Raw genomic sequence first — 24,810 nt, 5'->3', positions numbered from 1 at the left:
GAGGGCTGAGAACATAAAGACATAAAGAAGATGAACTTTTAAGTTTATCCTGTAACACTTTATACTTTTCAGACTTAGTGTACTTATAATATAGTTTCATAGGTCTTCAACAATTCATGTAACTAGTCTATCTGTGTGCCTTTCTTTATCTGTAAAATATAATGAATGTTATTGGTATTTTAAGATTATCTGTGAAGTGTTGCTCAAGATTTTATGTTCATTCCAGGATTTATTTTAGGTGGTATGACATGGATTTATGTAGTTGTGCTGAAATGACTAAACTGTTGGCCCTAAAAGCTTCTGAAGTTGAATTTAGAAGGGACTTGCAGAGGCTAATTAAAAATAGATCTTAATGTGTCATCTCATTAAAATGAATGGGAACAGTGATCTTATGCAAGAGGACAGCCTGTGGTCCACAGGATATTTCTGTGAATGAGGGTGGCTGTGACTGAACTTATATTAGTCTTTTTTAGCTCTTTCTTCCTCCTACCTTGTACCTCACTAAACAGCCTGGTTCTGTTTTCTCGGTACCATCTGTGGAGGTAGCAGCAGGTTGCTGTTAGTTCTCATCCCAAAGCCATCTCTTCTGCAGGCTGAAGGAGCTCAGCATCCTCAATTCTCACAGGGCAAGTGTTGCAGCCTGTGACATCGTGCTGGCCTTTCACTGAACTCACTGCAGTTTACTGATGTCTGTCTTGTACTGGAGGATCCCAAACTGGGCACAGCACTGCCTGTGGTCTTAGAGGTGCTGTGTGGGTTGGTGGAGTTGCATCCCTGAGTCAGCTGGCTGTGCTCCTGTGGCTCCATCAGCTGTCCTTGCTGCAAGGGCATGCTGGCTCGAGCTTAGCCAGACCTTGGCTGGTCCTTCTCTGCAGAGCAGGGAGTTTGTCTGTCCCAGGTGCAGGACTTGGCGTTTGTCCTTGCTGGATGTGACAAGGTAGGTTCCTGTCGGCCCCACCTGTCTTTACATGAGTAGTTACCTGCCTGTACTCTGTCAAAAATAGCCACTTGATTCATTAAGTGCAGTCACCCAGCCTTCTGTAAGGTCAAAAATGAATGGTTGTTTTTAATTAAAAACACTGGCAAGTGGATCCAATTTAGTGTTAAAACAATCCAGTCGGGGGGTTTTTTAAGGAGTTAAGTTGTCTCGGTGCTTCGATTGTGAAGCACATGAAACACTTTTATTTGGAAGTGTCTCTTGCTTTTGTTCTGACTGTATGTTCAATGGATGTTGCTCCTAGTGATGTGTGTTGGAATCTGAATCAAAAGCTTCCCAAGGTGTCCCTTTTCATCTTCCTGATCTATTAACTGTGACTCTCCCTTAAGAGAGAGATGGCAATGGAAAGGTTTCCTGGAAAGAAATTATTCTAATGGAAGTGCAGAAGGTGTTTGAACATCATCTCTGTTTGTGTGATGAGTGTATTATTGGAGAACTACTTCTTCCTGGTCTGGCCTCTGTTCATTGTACTCTTAATGCTGCTGTTTGATAGTGATTCAGCCAGAAAATACGAAAGCCTGTCCATGCTGAGGCCTGTTTTGGAAAAGGAGCGGGGTAGCCGTAACATCTGGGAGGCCAAGAAGTATATCAAGATTTAAGGCCATTAAACGAGCAAAATTGCAGTTGTAAGTAGTGTTTTATATTCTTGTGTTTTGCTCCTCAAATAAATAAGAAAGTAAAAATCAGAAGCATCGGTAGAAGGTCATGCAGCAAATTATCCTAATAATCTGTAGGAAGATAAAATAGTTTAAAGATTTATTTTTTTTTTTACTAGAATACCCTTTAAAAAGGAAGATTATACACATCTGTTCCTTGCCTCAGTATGGTTCCAAAATACACAGGCAGTCTTGCAGGGAACCTGGGTAGTATGAGTTGTGTATCTGTCTTAGGGATTTGGGTTTCTTAAGAAAAAAAGCTGTTCTTGGAAAAACTACAAGCAGGCTTTAAGGTTTTCTCAAATAATTTTAACTCCTGTTTCAAAAATCTTGAGGTTAGTCTGATCCTCTGTTTGACCTCTGACAAACACGAGTTTTGGCACAGTTATGAAATATCTAGTCATAAGGTGTGTTTACTAAACTGCTGAGGTTAATCCAAGCAGATGTCAGTGCTTAAGCAGTGGCAGGTCAGAGAGCCTGTAGCAAATATTGCTTTTTAAGCCAAAATATTGTGGAGTGTGTTTGGCTCTTCTCTTTTTTCCTTTAAAAGTATTGAAGGCCAATACATTGGGCCAGTGTTAGTGAGAGCTGCACAGGTTACTAACAACAAACTCTGCAGGGCTGTCTGGGGGAACACACAGTTGTGTCCTTGTTGGGGATAGTTATTAAATGAATGTAAATGTTCCTGGGTTTGATGTACAAAAGGAATGTCATGCTGGTGGTGTGAGGATGCTACAAGAAGCTGGTGTGACATGAAAAGCATATTCAAGTCTGGCAGGGGGGGCTCCTGGAGGGGTTTTTTCAGCTTTGTGATTGATTGACCTTGAGACACTTTTATTGAGTTGCTAATATTTATCCTTTATAGTTCTCTTAAAAAAAAAAAATCAATGATATGCTACTTGTGCAAGGAACTGAGGCTTCTCTACGGGAATTCATGGAAATGAGAGAGGAATATTTTACTCTTGGAATTTCTGGCAGGTGTTTCTACAAACTCAGTTCCAAGGCTTTGCCAATGAAAGCTATCAGGCAATAAATACATGAGTCAAAATGGAGCAAAAAGAGAGAGAGTGAAAGGCTGATTATTTGACTAGAAACTCTCAGAATGCTGTGCCTTTCAGTCTTGGTCTCTTCTAAGCCGATGCTGATGGGGGCAGTTTCTAAGATAATGACTTTCCTTTCTTGGTCAGTTGTCTCCAAAATGGATTGTAATTTCCTGATGCAGGAGATGCTGCCACCTTGAATGATTTACGTTTGTCATGTTGAAGTGTCTCTGGATTCCTGAGAACACCAATGTGAACAGCCATGAACTCCATGAATCACTAGGGCCTTGAGGAATGAATACCTGTAAAATACCTAAAGGTGTTATCATTTATTATTTGCTGTGGAAGCTCCTATATTGCCAAGGGAGAGGAAATGACTTGTGCTCATTATGGATGTTCTTTGCTACATGAGTTTTTGGGAAAGAGAATTGTTTGAGGTATTTTTTTTACTTTTGGCAGCTGTATTGCTTTTCAAAAATGAAGGGAGATCTGTGATAGACCCTCCAAGCCTAGTCTCTTTCCAGTAAAATCTGTGAGGAACTGTATGTGAAACAATTCTTCTTGCTATATTTAAATAATAGATTATTCTTTTGTGGCATTTAATATTTTTGTTTGCACTTGAATAAATAAATAGGAATGGACTTTTACTATACTGTCCATATAGCAATTTATTGGTGACTGGACTCAGTGTTACAGTACTACACAAGTGAAAATTATTCTTATGAGCCCACTGACATGGTTATCTGAATAATGTAATTCTGCTTTTTTTGCTTTCAGTTGTTTCTATCTAACTGTCCAAACCTGCCAGCTGTAGCTTGCGTTAGAAGAGCTTTAGGCTGTGAGATAAAAATACATATAATCTGTTTTTCTCATGCAACCATGTATCACAGAGCTGAGAAAGATCCTAATACTTTGGATTTGAAAGGCATATCCTTTGTATCTCCTGTGTTCAGGAACACTTTGTTTCCATTAAAGAAACAAACAAACAAAGGTGAGGAAGAAATAATAATAATAAAAAAGAATGATTTGGCTTTGCTTAAGTTTCAAAATCCTGCATGGGGAAACCAGCTGAGAGAGGATGGATGTTCAAGGCAATCTTTAGGGTATTGTGACCATGCACAGGCAGACAGAGTTGTTGGGTAAATTGGCCAAGTGTGTTTCCTAGAAGACTCCACGACACTGGAGAGCAAAGGGGTCAGGACAGGGTGAGGCTTTTATTCACTGTGTGTAGATGGCCTGTGGAAGGAAGTCATGGATAGGGAGATGGAAGAGGTAGGAATTGAGGGTTGAGTAGCAGGCTCCATGAACTGTGTGTTTCCTTCCAGGTCCTTGTGACGAGCTGAAGTCTCCTCTCCTCCCTCCCTCCCTCTGCCATTTATCAAAGTGGATATTTTTTTGTTGCATTCTGAAGTGAGTGAAGGGGTTCTTGTTTCTTGGAATATTGAGGAGAGGCAGAGATACATCAACATGATTGTTCTTTGTACGCGTGAAAATAAAGGGCTGGAAAGGTTCTCCTTGTTCCTTGGGGCAGATCCCAGGCAGGACTGACATGGCTTAGGACTTGAACACCTTCTGTGGCCTAAAATACATCTTTAAGAAGTCATGGTCACCCTGAAACTGTCTAAAACTGGAGTGTGCAGCTCCAACACAGGTTGTGACTCTGTGGCTGCTTGGATGGTAGGAGTGGCTGAAATCCACAGGGCAGGGGTCGTGTAAATGCGTATGTGTTGGTGAATAAAGTAAACTAATAAGCCTCAATGTGCTTTTCATATGCAGGGTTTAAATTTTTTTCCATTCTGACTTCAAACCTGTCTAAACAGTAAGTCTGTATTTTCCTGCCAAATCAATCACCAAATGTCTTGGTTGAATCACAAGGTACTGAACAGGCATAGTTCTGTGCATCGTGGAGGTTCTGTCCTTTAAGTTAAATGCAGTATTTCAGTCTTTGTATCATTCTACAAAACCACAAAACAGTGAAGGAGAGGAAAAGAAGGTGAAGCAGATCTGCTCTAGCAAGGAGCAGGTGGAAAGAATATGAAGCTTTGCTTTGCAGCTGTTAATTTTCTAACAGTAACCAAGCGTGAGCTTTCAGCCTGGTCAGAGGGCTTTCTGCAGGTGGAAGGGATGTACAGCAATCTGTTCACTCTGATTACTAATTTACCCCTTCCTCTGTACTCTGAGTATGCCTGATGTCAGTCACAGCAAACTAATGTGTCTGGAATTGTCAGAGCATAGCTCTGACCTGCAAAAGAGATGCAAGGAGCTAGGGGAACACTGAGTCCATGGTGAATTCTGCTCTGTGTGCCCGTCTTCCTGCTGTTACCAGAGACAGAAAGGATTATTTTTGTGTTTTCTGTGCAAGCTGCAGTGTAGATGTGTCCTTACACAGCTCTGAAATGAAAAGGTTCCATCTCTGTTAAAGTAATTTTTATCTTACTAGGACAGTTCTATTCCACAGTGTCAGAGCATGTTAGGATTGTGCATCTGTGTCACCATAGTGAAGGGAAAAACAACTCCAGCAGGTTTTGAGGAGCTGTATATTGGACAAGTCTTGCAGCAGATGACCTTCTTGTGGGCATGCAGAAAGAACCTGGCAAGCACCCAGATCTTTTTAAGTGCAAGCATTAGTTGTCTGCAGACTGTCTGGCAAGAAGAATTACTATAATGAGAGGATGTAATTGTTTATCTGTTCTTGCTCCTCTGCAGCCTCCTGAGCCAAGATTCACCTTGGTAGGATCATTGGCCACTGTCAGCACAGAGCATAAAGCACTGGGCACTGGTGATCTGTAGTTTTCCAACTGGTAAACCTATTCTGCTGGTCAGAATTAGGATTTTCTGAAATCTTTTCTGCCCCAGAGCATTTGGTGCCTGACTAATTTCATGGCTTCACAGTTTAAGCAGGGAGATTTCTGTGCAACAGTGTTAGAGAAAGAACCTGCAATTCATCTGTATGCACAGGGTCAGTGTGAGATTTAAACCCTGTTTAAGACCTTTTTAAGCTCCTTGGGCTCAACTGCTGCATAGATTGTTGCCTTGCAGAAGTGGGGGAGTTTGACATGGTAAGAATAATGGGTAAAATGGTTTAGAGAAGGGTTGGTTTTAGTTTGTGTTTGTTTTGGTTTTGTTTTTTTTTTCTTTACTTTACTCTGTGGATATTTTATTCTTGGGAGATGAAGCCCTGCTACACTCTGGGAAATATAAGCTTGAATTTTGACATATATTCTCTTTGGAAGCAAGTCACTTAGGACTCAGAATTACAGTGCCAAAGTAAGTGAGATCTTTATAGAGTTCTTTGGGATCATGAACACCTTCTACCTTTGTTTAGTAGTTTTCCATATTGAGAAGGGAATAATCTGTTTGTACTCATAAGTATTCTGGTTTGTTCCTTGCCAGGTTGACCTGAAGACTTCTGGTAGTTTCAGACTTTTTGAGAAGTATGAAAAATGCATCAGCATAAATGATTGACTGCCACCCGAATGTTCTGTTTTCTTAAAACAAATGTTTTGCTAATTAAAGGGTGATTAAATGATTGTCTGACTTTTTGTTACCATGCAAAGAATTTGTTGTTGTTAGACAGTGATGAGAAAAATGTAATTCTTTTAGTCAGTGTATTTTCCCTCAGTTTTGGGAACTGACCTATATAGTTTTTAAGGTGGTTTTTGGTCTTTTTTTCAACCTTTTTTAAATTTGAGGAACTTCAGGAAGTTTATTGGATTCTCCTGGGCAATAAATAAAATACTACCACCAGCTTCATATGCTTCACTTCAGGGTTTTGCTTAGGATAGTAATTTTCAATATAGCATGGGAAAATTGTCTTAGTGGATGTAGTCTTAGTAGTCTGTGCTGCTTCCTTCCAGCTCTAGGTGGGCATCTCCTCCAGGGAGTATGGAATCTCTTCTGGAGCCTGCAAAGGCCTGCAGGAACCCAGTAAATTACCTTGGAGCTGTTTGCTCTTTTCCTATCCCATACCTGTTTTCCTTCTGTGGAGAAGAGTATCTGTAAATGTGACTGTCTTGGTGCTGTGTGTTGTTCAATTGCACCCCATGTTTGCTGGGAATTCTGGAGCACTCATGATGACTGTTCTTAGATTTGGGGCAAGAGGAACTGAACTATGTAGCTTTTTGAATTGTGTTCTCATTCCATGCTTTAGATAGGATCTGAAATACAAAAATGGATACATGTGGAAATACTCTGGGACCCCTGGCTCAAAATGGCCCTGCTTGAGCAAGGGGGTTGGACAAGGTGACCTCCAGATGTCCCTTCCAACCAAAACCAGTTGGTGATTCTGTGAAGAATCAATTCCCTGTGTGTATTATATTTAATTAAATAGTTACATGTTTCAATGAATGCAGGCACACTAGAAATACACTGTTGTGCAAGAGAGATAGATCTGTAACTATTGTGAGGAAAAGTTAATGATTTTTACCTTTAACTGTGATGTGTTACTGTGCTCTTAGTGATTTTCCACTTCATGTTTTAAAGCAGTGCTGTCCACACAAAATGTGCAAACTGGTCCTGTTTAATTTCTGAATGGGAAAGTGAAAAGGGATTTAGTTCTTCAGGTCTGTCCTTAAGTAAAAATCATTTAATGGAAGAGTAACCTATAGAATGCATTTCCTAATGTATAGACCTGATGAGGTAACAGGCAGCACTCTCAAAATGTGTGTTTTCACTCCTTTTCAGGTAATTGAGAATGGGTCCTACACGATGCTGAGTCTACCATGGGAAGTGTCACACTCCGCTATTTCTGCTATGGGTGCCTTTTCACATCCGTGACCTGGACACTTCTGCTCTTCGTTTATTTCAACTTCAGTGAAGAGAACCAGTCCTTCAAGAATGTGCCCATCAAGGGGCTGGAGCCTCAGAGGCCGTTTCCAAAAAAATTCTACCCCCGTTTTACCCGGGGGCCAGTTCATGTACCTGAATTGCAACAGAAAGAGAACAAGATAGGAAATTCGCTTGGAAATCATATCCAGGACCCAGTTAAGGGGGAGATAGAATTCTCTCCTGAAATGGGTAAGTGGTTTTTGGTGTTGGTGACAAACTTATTGAAACAATAGAAGAAATGAGATAGTAAGTTTTCTGTAACGGATCTCAGGGAAAATTGAATAGTGAAGTGGATTTGTTTGTTAAAATGCAGGTGGTACTAGTGGCTCTTTCCATTAGGAATTACCTGAAATTTATTCTACTGTCCTTAATCCAAAAAAATTGTAACATTTACAGCTGTGCTGTTAAGTGCTGATGAGGAGGTCAGGGTTACATCAAGGTCTGCCCTAGATGTAGTTCTTGCTTTTGGAAGGTTCTTTGTTACTTGTTTCGTATCTTACTCCTGTATTAATTGGGCTCAAATACAGAAGCTTTAATTAGTTACAAAGAAACTCTGTTCATATGCAGTAACTAAAAATAACTTGATTACAATAAACAGTGAGGGGGATCCATTGATTTGGAGAATATCCTTGGAGTACGAAATAATCTGCAAGAAATGTGTGCAGGACAAAACTACAGTGAAAGATTTATTGAGATGACAGTGGTTAGGGCCAAATCCTGCTTACTTTGTACCAACAAAGGTCTGTGTCTTTCGCTAGAACATATTTCATCAATGAGATGATTTAGTTTTGTCTTCCAAACTAAAATGCTTTGTGTATTTAAGTGCTTACAGCTTATTCACTGCTGTGTTCAGATGTGCAAACTGAGCATGTTGTGTACTGACTTGCAGACTTGCTGTGGGTCTGGAGGCACGTTCTGACTGTTGTGCTGGAGTGTTGGGGTATTGGTTTCTGCTGATGCTTCGGAAAATGCAGCTCAGTAACCTTTGTAGCCCAGAGTTTAATGCTCAGAGCTGACCAAAATCCTGTCATTCCTTTGAAGCTTATAATTCACCATTCATACAAGAGTTAAAAGAACTTTCTGAGTTGGTCTTCAGACCTGTGTGATTATGTAAAAAAAATGCCAATTCTTGTTGCCCTGTGGCATTACAAGTGTTTATCAGTTCACTGTAAAAAGCCTGAGAGCCAGGTGAGGTGAGGACCAGTCCAGAGGTGGCCATTTCTTTCCAGCTATTCAGTATGGGCCAGGAAAGAAATGGAGCTTTTTAACTGAGAAGTCCCTTGATCTTCAGACCAAGCGGTTCATTGGGTTGGTGAAAGCCAAGGAGAATTACAGTGCCAGGATAAAGTCTACATGAATCACCAGGAGACAGCTCTTAGATCAGGTGCTGCAGGAAAAGGCTTCCTGTCTGTCTAGGATAGGACAGTGATAAACATGCAAAGCAAAAACAAATAAAAGAAAGTTGGCTTATGTTACTCAAAACCAAACTGTCATCTGGGAGGGCAATTTTCTTTTTTCATTAATCTGTGAGTCACTAACATTGCTAAAGTAAAGCTCAGATTGATGTTTTGTTTGCAAAACTCTTATTTTCCAAGGGCTTTTATCTGCTGTTTGAACTGAAATCTTTCGGGCCTTTTGCATGCATTTGATATTGTTCTTCACAAGGATGTTTTAAAAATATTAGCACTCCTTTTATATATTCAGAAGATCAGAACAAAAGTAGTGGTTGGACATGGGTGGGTTGTAAAATGAAATATTTACCGTGTGTGTTTTAAGCTTGTGCTTGGTATGAAGAAGATGTTTTCAGCTGACCACGGCACGCTGAGTGTGCCAGAGGGATTGAGCTGGGTGGCTGAACTGACCAGCTGGAGACATTCCTTTGGGAAAGGATGTGGTTCAGTGGAGGACTGACTGACCCCTTTAGGCTGCCCTTGCTGGAGGAGGGACACTGCTACTGTAAACAGACTCATTTCTGCCCCCACAATGCAACTTATCCACGGTGGGAGCACCGCAGCCAGTCACAAGGCACTGTGTGGGTGTATCCCACGTCTTCTGCAGCTATCACTACCTAGCACTTCCCACTAAATGTCAAGACTAAAAGCCACAGGGTGGTAAATGAAAATGGTGGGAATGTGGTTGCATGGAATTGAGCTCAGTTGGCTTTTGCATCACATTTGAAAACTGGAGAACATGAGGTATGAGGAAATGCAGAGAGGACTGAGTTTATTCTGCCTTAGAGAGAAGGCTGTGGAGTGAGATTTTAGCAGCTTAATGAGAGGCTGTAGGGAAGAAGGAGCCAGACTCTTCCAGGAGTGCATGGGATTATGATAAGAAATTAGAGTGAGGAGGAGATTTCAGTTATGGAAGAGGAAAAACGTCTTCAGTGTGATGGTGGTCCAGTGCTTGAACAGAGAAATGAGGAGTGGTAGAATCTCCATCCTTGGAGATTCTGGAGGTTTTCAAAGTCAAATGCATGAGTTCTGAACAACCTGATCTAACTGGAACTGCTCTTGGGAAGAAGGGTAGACCAGAGGTCCCTTACAACTTGAATTAGTTTATGAATGTTTGAAAAATATTATCCAGGATGTATGGTAGCATGTGAATGAGGAACCCTCTTGTTAACTGTTTTCTGCAGAAGCCCATAGCACTGAGTGAAGGCAGGCAGGACAGACTGAGGATTTAATCCTGGCCTCTGGCAGGGCACTTGCTTTTACCAACAATTGATGCTTCTGCTAAAGTAATCAATAAACAACAGCTCCGCTGCTGTTTTATTTGCTGTCAAAGGGCCAGGTGAGATAAACAAGAAGTTTACAGTTCCTGCATAGCTATTTTTATGTTACTGCAGACTTCAGAAAACTGCATGAAATTGGAGCTGCTGTTGTGAGGATTTCTACCATTGTATTTTCTCTCTCAAAAATCTCATTACAGACCTGTCACCTCTATGGATAGATGCTAATGCATTGTGTGCCAAAGTCTATCCTCTGCAGCTTGTTTGATGTTGGGTTTAGGTGATGCTAAGAATCAGAGGCCATGTAAGCGAAGGGAGTGTGTCTGATAAGGCAATAAACACAATGGAACCATCAGTCTTTGGAGAAGGATTTCATTTTTTTATAGCTGCAAGGGCTACTCCTAAGGGCTGCCTGTTTGTGAGAGGGAGTCAAAACAGTTGCCCAAAAATGCACTTTGCAAAACCAGGGGGATTTTTAAGAACACAATGGAATTCCGGAGAGGTTAAAGCAAACGTTTCAATCCTTGATTGTTTCCAAGTGATATTTCTGAGCCTATTAACTGAGCTCGGTGTGTTTCTTCTGCAGGAATGATTTTTAATGAAGAAGATCAGGAAGTGAGAGACTTGGGCTATCAGAAGCATGCTTTCAATATGCTTATCAGTAATCGACTGGGATACCACAGGGAGGTGCCTGATACAAGAGATGCAAAGTATGTACTAATTTTTGGAGAGAATGTGGTATAGTTTCATGTGCTCAGTGGCTTGTTACTCACATTATACCTGATGTATTATTTAACACTTTTGGTATAATGTTTCGTTTAAACACTCTTTCATTCTCATGTGTTACTGAATGCAGATTTTTCAGCTATTTAGCAGGAGTGCTTGAGGTTAGGACTTCTATTCTTTGGTCTTTTCTGTGTTTTTTGAATGAGTATTGTTTCTGGAGATCCAATTTTTTTGCCTGCTGCTAAAGGTATGTGATAGGTTGTGCACTGCTTTGAATATTTTCTGTTAAAGAGCAGATATTTTTCTATGATCCATCTGGTGCATATGAGGAAGGAAGACCTCACCGCTGTAACAACAAGAAAAAATGCCAACACTGAATTGAAAAATAAATAAACCTACACCTATTTTTCTAGTGGTTTTCTTTGGCGTGGATAAATTTAATGAATTGATGAAATGTCTCTCCCAGAGCTGAGTTCATTCAAAGTAGGTGGAAACTTTTCTTCTATACTTCTGGGTTTCCATTTTTATAGTTTCTAATTCCTATTGGATTCCTTCATGCCCAGTATCTTCATATGGCATTAATCTGTGATAATGTGCCCCATTAGAAATACGGGCAAGCTTTGAAAATAAGGAGAAAGAAAGAATGATCTTTTGGGTTGAGCAGGATTCAGCTTGCAGATTAAGATGCTTAGATAACTGCTTGTTAGTCAGTTGTCTCTGCTTTTGTTGTAATTAGCAGAGATCCAGTCAGTGCAGTTAATGAAGCATGCAGAGATCTTCAGCTGACAAAACACACTTGACAGCCTTAGGGTGAGCTGAACACTATTTAGACTCCACTGACAGCAGTGACTAGATTTAAGTGTCTTAATCTGCCCTCTGAATCCCAACCTTGGTTGTCTAAAGAGGCATTTAGCACCAGTGGAGGTATTCTGGGATATCCAAGCCAGTCTCCAGCAGATGGCCAATAAAGTTGTGGCACTTATGTGGGCTTCATGTCATATTTGCCATTCCTGTACCTATCTGAGCTACCTGAGGGTACCAGACAGTGTTTTGACAACTGAAACAAGCCCTCAGTGTCTTCTGTTGTTTGTGTCTTGAGGATCTGTGATTCTTACTCCCACTCCAATCCATGATATCCTCTGTTTGCTAACAAGCAGCAATGTTAATTGCAAGTCTGTACTCTGTGAAGAGTAGCTCACTATGCTGAGCCCTACTGTAGATATTACATGTTTTGTCTCTTTATGTTCAAGTTAGAGGTTTTTCCTACACATTTAATGTTTGCCTGTTATTTATGAAGTTTCAGTAGTGACCTAGCTCTAGGAAAACCCCTGAAAATTCTGACAACCGCTGTATTTCTGTGTGCAGATGTAGAGAGAAGTCCTACCCTGCTGACCTGCCCTCTGCCAGCGTTGTGATCTGTTTCTACAACGAGGCCCTTTCTGCCCTGCTCCGCACAGTGCACAGTGTCCTGGACCGCACCCCCCCCCAGCTCCTGCACGAAATCATTCTGGTGGATGACAACAGTGAACTGGGTGAGAGACACTTCCAGTGATGTTTAATGCACTTCTGGATTTTCCTGTCTCTTCCTGGGCTTTATTGACTGGTCAAAATAAATTGCCACTGGTGCCATTTTACTGAGGAGCCTTGTATCGTACAGGCTTTAACATTCAAAATCAGGTTTTGAAGCTAATACTTGTAGATTCAAAGAATGTTAGAAGGTTGAAAGGGACCTTAAAGATCATCTAGTTCCAACTGCCCCCTGCCATGGGCAGGGATACTTCCCACTGTCCAGGTTGCTCAAGGCCTTATTTAACCTGGCCTTGATCATTTCCAGGGATGTGGCATCCACCTCCCAGGGCAACCCGTTCCAGTGTCTCAGCACCCTCACAGTGAAGAATTTCTTTGTAATAACTAACCTAAATTTTCCCTCTTTCAATCTGTACCTGTTACTCCTTGTCCCATCACTATAGTTCCTGACGAAGGGTCCCTCTCCAGCTTCCCTGTAGGGCCCCTTCAGAAACTGGAATGCTGCTGTGAGGTCTCCACTAACCCTTCTCTTTACCAGGCTGAACATCCCCAACTTTCTCAGCCTGTCTCTGTAAGGGAGGTGCTCCAGTCCTCTTATCTCACCTCCTACACACACTGAGTGTGTATTTGCAGAGGAGGTCCTTAGGCAGTTGTTTATAGTGTGGTTTTTTTTAACAGTACCTTGCTGGTGCTGCTCAGGTGCTCAGAGCAGATCACAGGTGGGCCAGAACTCACTGTGAGCACCTCTGAAAGGAGCCGAATGCACACACTGAGCTCGGTCTGGCGGGTGAGTTGATGTGGCACTATGGAAACAGCACGTCAGCCTTTCGGACTTGCTCAGCATTTCGGGCCGAGCGGAGGCCGGAGCTCAGCTTTGCTGGGAAGGCTCTGCGTGGCTCTCGAACAACCTCTTGTGGCCACCCCGGGAGCAGCTCTCCCTGGCTCTCGGAGCAGCCTCTGCTCCCGCAGTCCGGAGGGGCCCCGGGAGGGGTGGACCTTGCACAGTTGCTTCAGTGCTGTAGAAGGATTGATGCTTCGGCGTTTTTCTCTCGAGTGGTGGACAAGGCAAAGACAGACACGCAGTTCAAGCGTTTTGGCCCCCTTCAAATGCAAACGCCTCTTGAGGAATGTGTTAACTTAGCACTTCTTGCCAGCAGGACTGTGCAAGTTCCCTGCTCACCTCTGTACAAGTCCACAACTTTTTACATTTCTAAAATGAGTTTTAGATTATTATTTTTCTTTAGCACATATAATTTTAGCTCCCTTGGTCCCATCTTTTGATTTCTGGTTTCAGGTCTCTCTAAGAGACTGATTAGATACGTGTCAAGTAGAACAAAATTCCCCTGTTTATGCAGCAAGTTCATTTCTCTGAGGTCAGATCAAATGTTAAGATACAAGAGAGAACAAAGATCAAACACCACCCCTTGCTGATAAGAATGTGTAATATTTAAAACCTTGTTTTGTGTTTTGGGAGTAATATTCTTTGCTATAAAATCTCTTGTGCAATTTGTTGTTTTGAAGTTTCGTAGCCCTTGTATTCAGAACTTGGCTTACTTCAAAACTCTTTTGAATATGGGAATGCATTTGATTGATGACTGTATTGAGGCAGTGCCATCACTCTTCTGGTCTGTTGCTAATTTGAAGGCCAAATTAGGTTTAAAACATTCAAATAGCTATTTTTGTCTTTCTGACTTCAAATGAACATGTTCTGAAGCCAAAGGCAGGAGGAGATGTTGTTTACACAGAGAATTACTGCTCTTGTTGCTAATGATACTACAGATGTTTGCACTGCTGCTTAATTTTAATGGATGGATTCTTACTAAGGAAAGCCAAAGACAGGCAAAGTGGGTTGGGGGACTGAGGAAATGGACAAAAACATTGTCTGTCCTATGGATCTCGTGAGCTTGGATGGATTGCTTGGTCTCTATGGCTCTTTGTTTTGTTTTTTAATTAAAAATTAATTTTCCCTTCGTTACTCCCTTTCCAAAATGGTGTCCTAGATGGAAGCCTGCCTACTTCTTCAGCTTCAAATACAGTAGCTGCTGTACATCAGTGCTGTTGTGCAAAGCTTGTGTCTTTACACCTAGTTTTGCCTTAAAAAGCTTCTTAAACTCAATTGTTAACAGCCTTACCAGCTAAGCAGTCATTGCTATGGCTCAGCTGAACCCCCTGTTAAATTTTTGTTTCCACTCCCTTCAAGGTGAGATTTCTTTTTCTAGTGCAACATCTTCCTCCCTGATTCAGGCTTAACCTGTTATGGATCAACCTAAGGATATGTTGAAGGCTGTTACTGGAGGCATTCTGCTGTGTAGAAGGAGAGACTGAAGAACAGAAAAGGAGCAAGTTGTCTGCAACTCAGTACTTTAAAATACTTGAAAATGATAACACTTCTGACTCCCATCCTAGGGTCCTTTTGTTTGGAGGAGCTTTTGTTACACAGATACAGAGGAAGATAATGCCTCAAGTAATTTTTGGAGACTGTCTGCTGGCTAAAAGGGATCAAATCTCTCCTGGGAGCAAAATTTATCAGGCAAGCTGTATTGCAGCAGTTTTTTTGGATGTCATCAGTCTTCCCAGTGGACATGAAGCTGACACATGGAAACCCATCAACAGCAAAAATCCCAAAAAGTGCCTGAGGCTCAACTGCCTGTTGAGGGTGGTCCATGATGTGTTCAGTCCCAGGCAAGGGCAGAGCAGTTCCCAGCAGAATGCCAATTTGTCCTGATCAAAACTGTCCTCTGAGAGCACGTCAGCTGTAGGTACTGCTGGCTCTTACATTCTGCTACTCGAGCCTGTGTTGTGGGCCTGGTTTAGCTCCCAGTATGGATGTGCCCTCCTTGCCTTTTTTTTTTTTTTTTCCCCTTTTGTATCAGAAGTTTGCACCTGCCATCGCACATGGAAAACTGTTTCCTCTTATTGTGTGCACTTTCATGCAGTCTTATCTGCCCTAAGTGCCGAGTTTGATAACTGACCTTTTCTGCTCTGCTGTAGCATTGTTTTCTGCAGGTTTACACTGTCTTTCTCATCAGGTGAAGAATTATTCAAGAACTGTTTTATTTTAGGTTTGCAAATCCTTCTGTCCTGTGTATTTGGGTATCTCATTTGGGTAGACCCCTAGAGATGATTTCATCAATTTTCTAGGAGTCTTTCTCCAAAAAAAATCTTTCCTATTGTCTCTGCCATATGATGTCATATTCAAGACCAGGGGAGAGAATTCCTGTGACCCAAATGAATCCTGTCTGCATCTCTCCAGAGACTTTTCCTTGTCCTAGAGTATTCTCCAGCACCATATTTACTATGTGTTACCTTCTCATTCTTTATCCACAATTCTGCCTTGCAGTGCAAAGGCTGAGGTCTGAACATTTGGAATTGCTTCTGGGAGTCTCCTGCCTGAAAGTTCCTGTTCCTCCTGAAGGTCACAGCTCTGGCTTCCACATATATTCCTTTGGCATTTAATCTTGTTAACAGCAACTTTAATGTTAGAGCTGACATTCTTCAGAATAATATTTCAGCATATCCTCTGTCAAAAGTCCATCTGCCTCTCTATACCAAGGTTCTCTGTGAAGCCTCAGTTGTGTTTTTGTTTTTCTTCCTCATTTTATATTCCTCATTTTATAAGCTCCATAAGCTTCTTAACTTGTCTTTCCATTACTTCAGTCTCCATGTGTCCATCTTCTCTTTAGTAGTCCTGCTTTAATGTCCTCGGGTGAAAAAAGTATTGTTCCTCTTAAAATTGCCATTGATGTTAGTTAAGTTGCAGTAGTGCCTGTAGACTTCAGTGAACTTTGCACTCCTTCAAAAAGCACATGCTGCCAGCAGTATCTTTGATCCTTTGGGATTTTAGAAAAGCAACCACTTGTGAGTGAGTTGTGCTTTGTATGTGCTGTTCTGTCAGCTAAGCAGGTGCACATAATGTAAGGTGTCTTTGTGCTTTTTAAAGGCATCAGCATTTGTTTTTGTGGATGGGATGCAGCAATTTAAGTAACTTGCCAGAGTGAAATGGTTATCACTACTTCTGTTGCAAATGCCAGTCACCACGAAAGAATTTGGAAATGCTATTTCTTTGTACAGTGCCTTTTTTTTTTTTTGTCCTTTCAGCAGCAGTAATTCCTTTTAACATTGTCCAGTAGTTCCAGTTAACTTGAGTCATGTCATACTAAAGGAATTAGAGGGCAGGTGGAGGATGTGGGATGACTGACTCTCCTTTGGATACTCCTGGTTTGAAGCTGTGCTGTGTCAGGGCAGCCTCCTGATCAAGATTATAGCCCATTTTGGGCTAAACATCTTGGTACTTTAAACAAAGCTTTAGGAATTTCTATACTGTTGTTGAATTTGTGTTTTCCTTTCCTCAGCTGACTTGAAGAAAGATTTGGGTGACTATGTTAAAACTCAGCTTCCAAAAACCACAAAATTGGTGAGAAATGAGAAGCGGGAAGGCTTGATTAGAGGAAGGATGATTGGAGCATCTCATGCCACAGGTACACTTGATTTCTCTTTTCCTTCCATACTTTGACAATATTTGATTGGGAGACTTCTCTTTACTTGCAGTGCAGCTTTTCAGATGTTGAATGTTTGACCTGTGGTTACTTTTGCCCAGTGTAGGAGCTCTGCATGTCATGCTGTGTTCTAAGCTACACAGCTTAGCATCATCCCAGATTTTTCTTCCTCTGCACTGTCTCAAACAATGACTGCAAATTTGAGTGTCTTTTAAACCTTGAGACACTTTGAGTGTCTCAGCTGTTGGTTTGCTTTTTTTCCCCCCTTTCTTTAGACATTTGCTTTTAATAAAATGGGTTACTTTTTTAGAGTGGGTCAGTGAAATTGCAAAACAAAACCAGTATTGGACAAAATGTAGTGTGACCATGTAGAATTTTTCCCTGTTCTTACCCTGGCATGATGTTGTCTCAGGAACATCTCTTTGGGCAAGATATTATGGTTGCAGAATACTTTCTGCCTGTTTTCTGTGCAAACTTTTCCTCTAAAATGGAATCTAATCCCTTTTCAGGTACCCTAATCTGGTTTCTAATTCCCCAATATAATTGTAATATTTCTTGTACAGGCTTTTCTGTTGCAGTGAGTGTTAAGTGGAAAAACAACATTTGGTGCTTTATAAACAGCCTTTACCAGAATAAGCTTTGGGTTAAATTCTTTGGCATCTGAGAAAGTGTGTACTACTTTCTCAAATAATTTTGAAAGGCAGATAAGTTTCTTAATTGGTCTTTACTCATTAGTATCGTAATGGCATTATCCATGGAGAAAACAGTACTTGCATTTCCAAGCTATGCTAAAGTTTATTTCAGTTAGTGTGATTTTAAGTCAATTTATTGCACTTTTGAACTGGTGGAATTCCATTCCCTGCCCACTCAAGTGCTGTCTGTTAATGGGTGACTTTTTATATTTGCATGTTTCGAAGCTGTTTTCTTTAAAACCCTTTTCCATCTCTTCCACATTAGTGTTATATAAATTCTGTGTTTTGTCATAAAAATGCAGATGACTTTTTAGACCAGCTGAGCCTGAAGGTGTCTCATGGATCAAACTGACTGTGGCAGGTAGTTTCCACGTAAACTGATGGGTGTTGCTTTGTCTAATGCTGGTGCATTTGGTTCTGCCTGTTTAGGGCATTCACTCTCCTTTTAAAGTCTTATGAATCCACAGTCATCTAGAGCTGTTTAACTGGGGAGATACTGTATGGTACTTTATATTCAGGAATCAGAATGTTGTCCTTGTTGTGGATGAATGTGGATTTGTTCATCAGAATGACTTCATTTGAAATCCACAGATTTTGGCTGCAGTGGTAACTTGGGGATGCTGAAGTGTGATCTAAAGAGAGCCCAAGGTGATTAATCAGTGGACAAACAGACTACTTGAGCACTTCATAGCTAGATGTGAATAGTCAGGATCTGTCTTCTGCATTTGTGACTGAACCAATCCCTCTGGAGTCTCTGACTTATCAGCTTCCAAGTGCAGATACTTCCTCTCTGTCACACAGGGTGGCGAGGACGCTGCATAAGTGTTTGTGTTTCATATTCCCATGGATCTTTGTGTTTTGTGTGCTTTGACCTCTGTAGGGAAAGTGCTGGTGTTCCTGGACAGTCACTGTGAGGTGAACGAGATGTGGTTACAGCCCCTGCTGACTCCCATCAGAGAAGATCGCAGGACTGTGGTGTGCCCTGTCATTGACATCATCAGCGCTGACACACTGACCTACAGCTCGTCCCCAGTTGTGCGTGGAGGGTTTAACTGGGGCCTGCACTTCAAATGGGATCTTGTTCCTTTGTCAGAACTGGAGGGACCCGAGGGAGCCACTGCTCCAATCAAGTAAGGTTCCTCCTGCGTGGTGTGAAGCTCTGTGTAACACGTGGATGATCAGAAGCCCTTCTGAAGCCTTACGGAGTGTTAGCTGGGTGTGCAGGTTTAAAAGGAGATGCCTAACCTGTCAAATATCTGACTTATTTTACTTAGAAATAGTTTTTGTTACTATTACCTATTTCAGTTTAATTTCTTGCATTTAATAATGAATTAGCTATATCTGTCCTATTAGGTCAAGAAAGCACACTTCTAAAAAATGCTTATACAGCAGCTTTTTCTGAAGACAGAAGTCTTAAGGAGCTTATGATATTCAGTATTAAATCTTTCCAGTAGTTTAATTTTTGAGGTATGCATTGATGTTTGTTTCCACTCTGTCGATGTGCTTGGCTTAAATGACAACTTTGGTACTGTGTTTGTGCTAGGAGTGCCTGCATATCCCACTAATACAGACTCTATAATTTCTGTGATGGAATGCTAAAGAATTACTACATTGGGAAAAATCTCCATTTGTGGTAATAGGAATTTGTTTTAGGCATCTTTTGAGAGTTATTCTGAAACAATACTCTTGGTAAAGCTTAACACTAGGACTTGAAAGTTACCTTCCTTAATCTTTTAACCATTGATGGCTGTCTCACCTGTACAGATCTGGCAACATCTGGTTCCTAGGGGACATGTAACTGGTATAAAACAGTGTCAGCAGCCTTTCTTAGCAGCAGACAGATATGGTTGAGACACAAGAGTAGAAGCTGTCTCAGAGTGAATCCCTTCATGAAAAGGGCCAGTGCTGCTACAGCAGCAGCAAGAGGCCGATGATGCTTTTTCTAGTTGCAGGTGTTGACCTCAGTACAAAATTCAGGTTTGTGAGGTGGAGGAATGTCACCTCGTTTACAAACTGACTCCTTGTGGATAGTGTGATATTTCTGTAAGATTTTCCAATTGAATCAGAAATTGGGCATGTTCTCATCTCTCATTCTCTTTCCTTAGCCTGTAAGTGAAGAGCATTTCAGGCTGACAAAGCAGTTCCAGCACAGGGTTCCCTGCTGTCAACACTGTTGCATTCCTTCAGCTCACTTGTAGGAAAAACTCCCATGGTCGAGGCAGAGAGCTTTGTAGTTGAAGTGAGTGTAATCATCTGAAAAGATGCCATTTTCTGAGTATGAAAGTGACTTTTTCTACTTGAAGGTCTTTGCCTACTTTGAAGAAGGAGCTGGCTTGCTATTTAACTTTTGAAAATGGCTTTCCATCAAATAAAAAGTTTTGCATTTTAGAGACCTTCATAAAGAAATATTTTGGTGTTGGGGTGGAAAATTGAGAGCAATCTTTCAAATCGGGTTTTAAAGTGACAAAAACTGTAGTAGAAAATTGTGTGAGAACAAGCAAAGAAATCTTGACCTAGTCCTGGTTTCATCACAGAAGTTTGTTAACAAGGATGAGAAAAATCCAGTTTCCAACCCATTGTATGTTCCAACTATCATATCATATTGATCTAGCAGGTTTACTCTTTTTTTTGTACTCTTTTGTTATGGATTCAACTCTTTCTGCAGTTCAGTCAGTCCTGATCAGTATAATTTACCTCTGTGGGAGGCGGAGGAACACACCAATGTGTGCAAATGTACATGTTTGTAACTGTAGGGGAAAATAACCTGTGGTAAAGACAGAGCTAATTAAAGGCAGCTCCTAAGTTTCACTGTAGAAAACTTGATGAACTTAACTTTTAATTTTTTATCGTATTTTAATTTTGTTTTGGTCTTTGTTAATTGGGTTTGGGGTTTTTTTTGTTTTGTTCCTCTTTCCCTGTCCTATCCCTTTTTCCTCAAGCTCACTCTATAAAGAAATAGATATTGGAGTAATGGAAGATCACAAATACCACTTACAGATCTGCTTTTGAAAACGTTTCGAGACTAGAACTGTAATCTGATGATTTCTGGTGTCTGAAGGGTCTAAATTGTGTTTATGTAGGTTTAAACTTGAGCTTTGGGACTAGCAGATTCAGCAAAAATTACTGGGTTGTTTTTTTTTCTCTAAAAGAAAATGAACTTCTTTCAACGGTCCTTTTTAGGTCCCCTACCATGGCTGGAGGCCTGTTTGCCATGGACCGCGAGTACTTCAATGAGCTGGGGCAGTACGACAGTGGCATGGACATCTGGGGAGGAGAAAACCTGGAAATATCTTTTCGGGTAATCAGCTTTTATGTGCACTGGAGTGTGACCCTCAGTGTCCTGCTGCCTCCCTTCCCCGTACCCAGTGTCTTTGGCACTGGAATAGTGACCTGAAAAGAAACTGGCACTTTTGTTCCTGGAGGGATGCCTTTGGCACATGGAAATTGCCTTTACAATAATCTTCAAGTTAAGTTTTAATGGGAGGATTAAAGAGGACTTTGAGCTCTGGAGTTGAATGTTTTTGGCTTTTTCTTTGTTTGAGTGTTTCATCATAGCTATAGAGAAGCATAAGAAAAGAATAATCATGCCCAGTTTTGAAGTGGGTTTATAAGCAATGTCTGATGAATGTCACAAGCTGGTTAGAGATGTGTGGCCCACAGCAATGTTGATAATATGTAAACTTAGTATGATTTCTTAGGCTTTTTAGACACTCCAACCTCCTTTTTGGGGGCCTGGAAATGTAAATTTTTCTAGGACTAAATTAAGAGTCACGTAGAGGAGTCAGCTTGGTTGGAAAATAATGAGAAAGTCATAATGAGAAATTTGAAAGTGATGCTTCACTGGGCTTCCTGTATTTTATCTCATCTTCCCTGTCACTCCACTGAATGAAAAACAACTCTTTGTGCTCATTGTCATGTTTATCTTTTCGCTGTTGTGAAGTGGATTCATCAACAGGTTTGATGGTAGTCTGCCTGAAAATGATACTCTATCATGACAGATATGAAAAGAGGATTAAAGAGTGAAGTTAGCATAAAAAAAACCAACCCAAAACCAAACACACACCCCTCAAAACTTTAGAGAAATCTGTCAAATTGGGTCCTTAGAGAAATCAAAATTAAAGTTCACAAATAACTGGAATTTCATAAATTTGAGTGATTTTAAAGGAGTATATACTGAATAAATAAAATCTTTCAATTTTCAGTACAAAATATAGTTATTAGGTATCTGAGTGGAAGTGTGTGGAGTTTGAGGAGATTATTGTTTTTACCTTGTAATGCACAGTTTCAATAAAAAGGGCTTTGAAAAGCTGGAGTACATTCAGAGAGTTTTATAACTTCTGGAAGCTCCTGACTCCCTGGGGGTGATCTGTAAAGAAGTTGAGTCTTTATCTTATCTAGGAGGAGTTTTAAAAGTGACTTGATTATAAACTGCTAATGTGAGAAGATTTTCTGAGATTGGAGAACATGTGAGTTCATCAAAGGGCCAATGATGGTAATTTGCTGGAAGCTGAAGTTTAAAAAAAAAATTTAAAAAAGAAATGGAAGTAGAGTGTAAAAAAAAAAAATGTGGATCTCTGGTGCCATGTAACTGGATTAAGACTCCTGAATGTGGCATCTCAATGGGAACAGTGTTTCTAAATTCCCATATACTGAACAGAAACAAACAACTGTGTCAAATAAGTGCTTCTACTTAATTGAAAAGCTCTCCAGGCTCCCTTGATGATACACTGACTGATCTTTGTTATCTATCACAAAAACGTGGACAATTTTCATGTAGGTAAATCAGTTTAGGGAACTTAATCTGCAAGTTGAATCCTAGCCCTTGTATTTCAGTGTTTTCTGATAGGTCACTAGAGCATAACATTTTAGAAAATTTTCTGTTTGTTTCTTGAAAAGAAAATGTGTGTTATGTGGAAAGTGCAATGAGATGACAAAAATAGTCTTTTTTAACATGAAGATCTAATAAATTTAGTTTGTCAGAGAACTTGGCAAGTAGGACAACATTGCTGACACCTGCCATAATATATAACCCTACTGAAGTATCCCAAGAAGGGCAGGAGGTAGTGAGCAATGGAACAGTGAGGTGTGTTCTGCTTCTGTGTGGACAGATCTGGATGTGTGGTGGAAGACTTCTGATCATCCCCTGCTCCAGGGTGGGGCACATTTTCCGTAAAAGGCGTCCCTATGGCTCACCAGGGGGACAGGATACTATGGCTCATAACTCACTGAGGCTGGCACATGTGTGGATGGATGAATACAAGGTAAGAGACAATTCCAGGTCATGAAATAAGGTTTGTTTGCTGTTTGTTAACTGGCTTGTTTGTCAAAGGGCTGTGTCACAGTGGGATCTGCTACACCTCTAGTGGTGTTTTCTTTCTGTATTCTGATTTCCTAATGTTAGTTTTGATAGGAATTCCTAAATTCTGTAGGATTGTCATTTGGCTTTTGAGTGCTCCTCCTTGTTACTTTATTGCCTGCAGGACATTCGGTTTTGTGGCTCTTTAATGAAATAAAAGATGATGAATGAGCTCTTGTAAGCTCTGCATTGCTTTGTGTCCAAATCAGTGTTACGTGGCCATGTACTGACTGCCATGTGCCTTCAGGTAGTTTCCATGATGGTGAGACAGGGATTTTGTTGGCTGCTTGTTTGCTTTCTGTTGTAATTAGCAGTCTAATTCTTAGTCTGTCTTGCCCTGGAAGAGCAAACAAGATTGACCTCTGGATTCAAGAGCAAGTGTATTTTTTCCATCTCCTCAGATTTTGATACTGATGCTTTTGAGCATAAATCAAGTGTTTGTGAAGCCCATATCTCTGGGATACTTGATGACATTTTGCCCTCTGAGAACACAGGATTTGCTGTGTGGTCAGCTCCTGTGGTCCCTACAATTTCTATACAAGACAATGTTTTATTTTTATTAATTTTATATTCTTTAGAGGTTGATGTTTCGAACTCCATCCTTCATCTTGATGTTCCATCAGTTCAAGGAATCTATTAGAGCCCATTAATTTTTTATCTCCATTCTCCATCTCTGTAATGCATTGGTAGGTTTGATCTATCACTTTCCCTTTTACTGGTGTCTGGGCACAGTTGTTCTTTCATGATTAATGATGGCTTTCTCTGAAGCTTGGACTTGATTGTTTGTTATAATTTCCAACTATTACTGCTTTATGCAGCAGGGACTTGAACTGCTGATTCTAGCAGTCTCTTATCACAGATTTGTGTCCTGAATGTTTCCAGCTGTTTCTAGTCTGATTTTCTGATGGTTGCCAGAGACCTGTCACTGTGACAGATTTTATGTATGGAGGACAAGCCTGGAAATATTTTTCGTTTTATAAGTATAATACAAACATTTAGGGCCAGTGTAATATACTGAAGCAATCTAATGATGAATAGTACAAAGATAAGACTTGAAGGATCTGTTTTGCAGCAAAGAGCAAATATCAGTACTTAATAAATGAAATTGCATCATAGAGGTGGTACAGCAAAACTTTCATAACTGTCAAAAGCAAAATGTAGAAGTAAGTTCATGTCTACAGTGGTAATAAACAGCATATAAAAGGTAGGATACTAAAATTTGAACTTTAACCAGGAAAGAGGGAATTGGAATAGCAGAGCTGCTTTTTAAAGCAGATCATTTTCTGATAGTGATGTTCCAGTCTGTCTCTAGACTTCCTCAGAGCTGGCCAATAGTACAATGTACTTAATGCTCCTCCTTCCTCTACTGTTAAAATAACAGTGATACATCAGGCAAATCCAAAAGCTTAAAGATCTTGATAAGGACAGGTATGTTATTTGTCCAGAGGTGATGCTGTCTGTCATCTGAATATCAGAGATAGCAGGAGGTAATTGAAACCTGTCAGAGCCACATCATGGTAAGTGAAATCCACGTGTCTCCAAGAGATTAATCCAACAAAATACCATAGTTCAGTGCCCTGAAAATTGAATTCTCAGTAATATCTAGTAAACAAGTTAATGTGCAAATGCAGTGCCTTTTCTATGAGTTCTGTAAATCTATCTGGAATTAAAGACTCTACAAGGAGAATTTTCTTCTAGTTTTGGCAATAATATCCGTGCCATGTTGTACATTCATGCATTCCTGTTTGTGTCCATTGTTTCTGCA

The 24,810-nt window shown here is 40.6% G+C and overlaps 1 protein-coding gene across 3 annotated transcripts in view; it reads left to right on the top strand.

The window, feature by feature from the left end:
- Nucleotides 1–24,810, top strand: part of GALNT11 (polypeptide N-acetylgalactosaminyltransferase 11) — a 47,020-nt gene that overhangs the window by 8,494 nt on the left and 13,716 nt on the right. For 2 of the 3 annotated variants that reach the window (XM_051768288.1, XM_051768286.1), the window contains exons 2-8: nt 7,377–7,709; nt 10,835–10,958; nt 12,340–12,506; nt 16,854–16,979; nt 18,570–18,819; nt 20,870–20,987; nt 22,798–22,950. In XM_051768288.1, coding sequence (XP_051624248.1) covers nt 7,415–7,709; nt 10,835–10,958; nt 12,340–12,506; nt 16,854–16,979; nt 18,570–18,819; nt 20,870–20,987; nt 22,798–22,950 — 1,233 coding nt within the window. In that variant the 5' untranslated portion in view covers nt 7,377–7,414. Of the gene's footprint in view, nt 1–7,134; nt 7,256–7,376; nt 7,710–10,834; nt 10,959–12,339; nt 12,507–16,853; nt 16,980–18,569; nt 18,820–20,869; nt 20,988–22,797; nt 22,951–24,810 lie in introns of those variants that run through there. The other variant, XM_051768285.1, reaches the window with a different exon arrangement.

This window comes from Manacus candei, unplaced genomic scaffold, assembly GCF_025592945.1.
Source record: "Manacus candei isolate 608988 ecotype Guabito, Panama unplaced genomic scaffold, ASM2559294v1 h1tg000094l, whole genome shotgun sequence".
Lineage (NCBI taxonomy): Eukaryota > Metazoa > Chordata > Aves > Passeriformes > Pipridae > Manacus > Manacus candei.
Note: the sequence above shows the minus strand (reverse complement) of the source record. Positions and strands in the feature narration are given on the sequence as shown.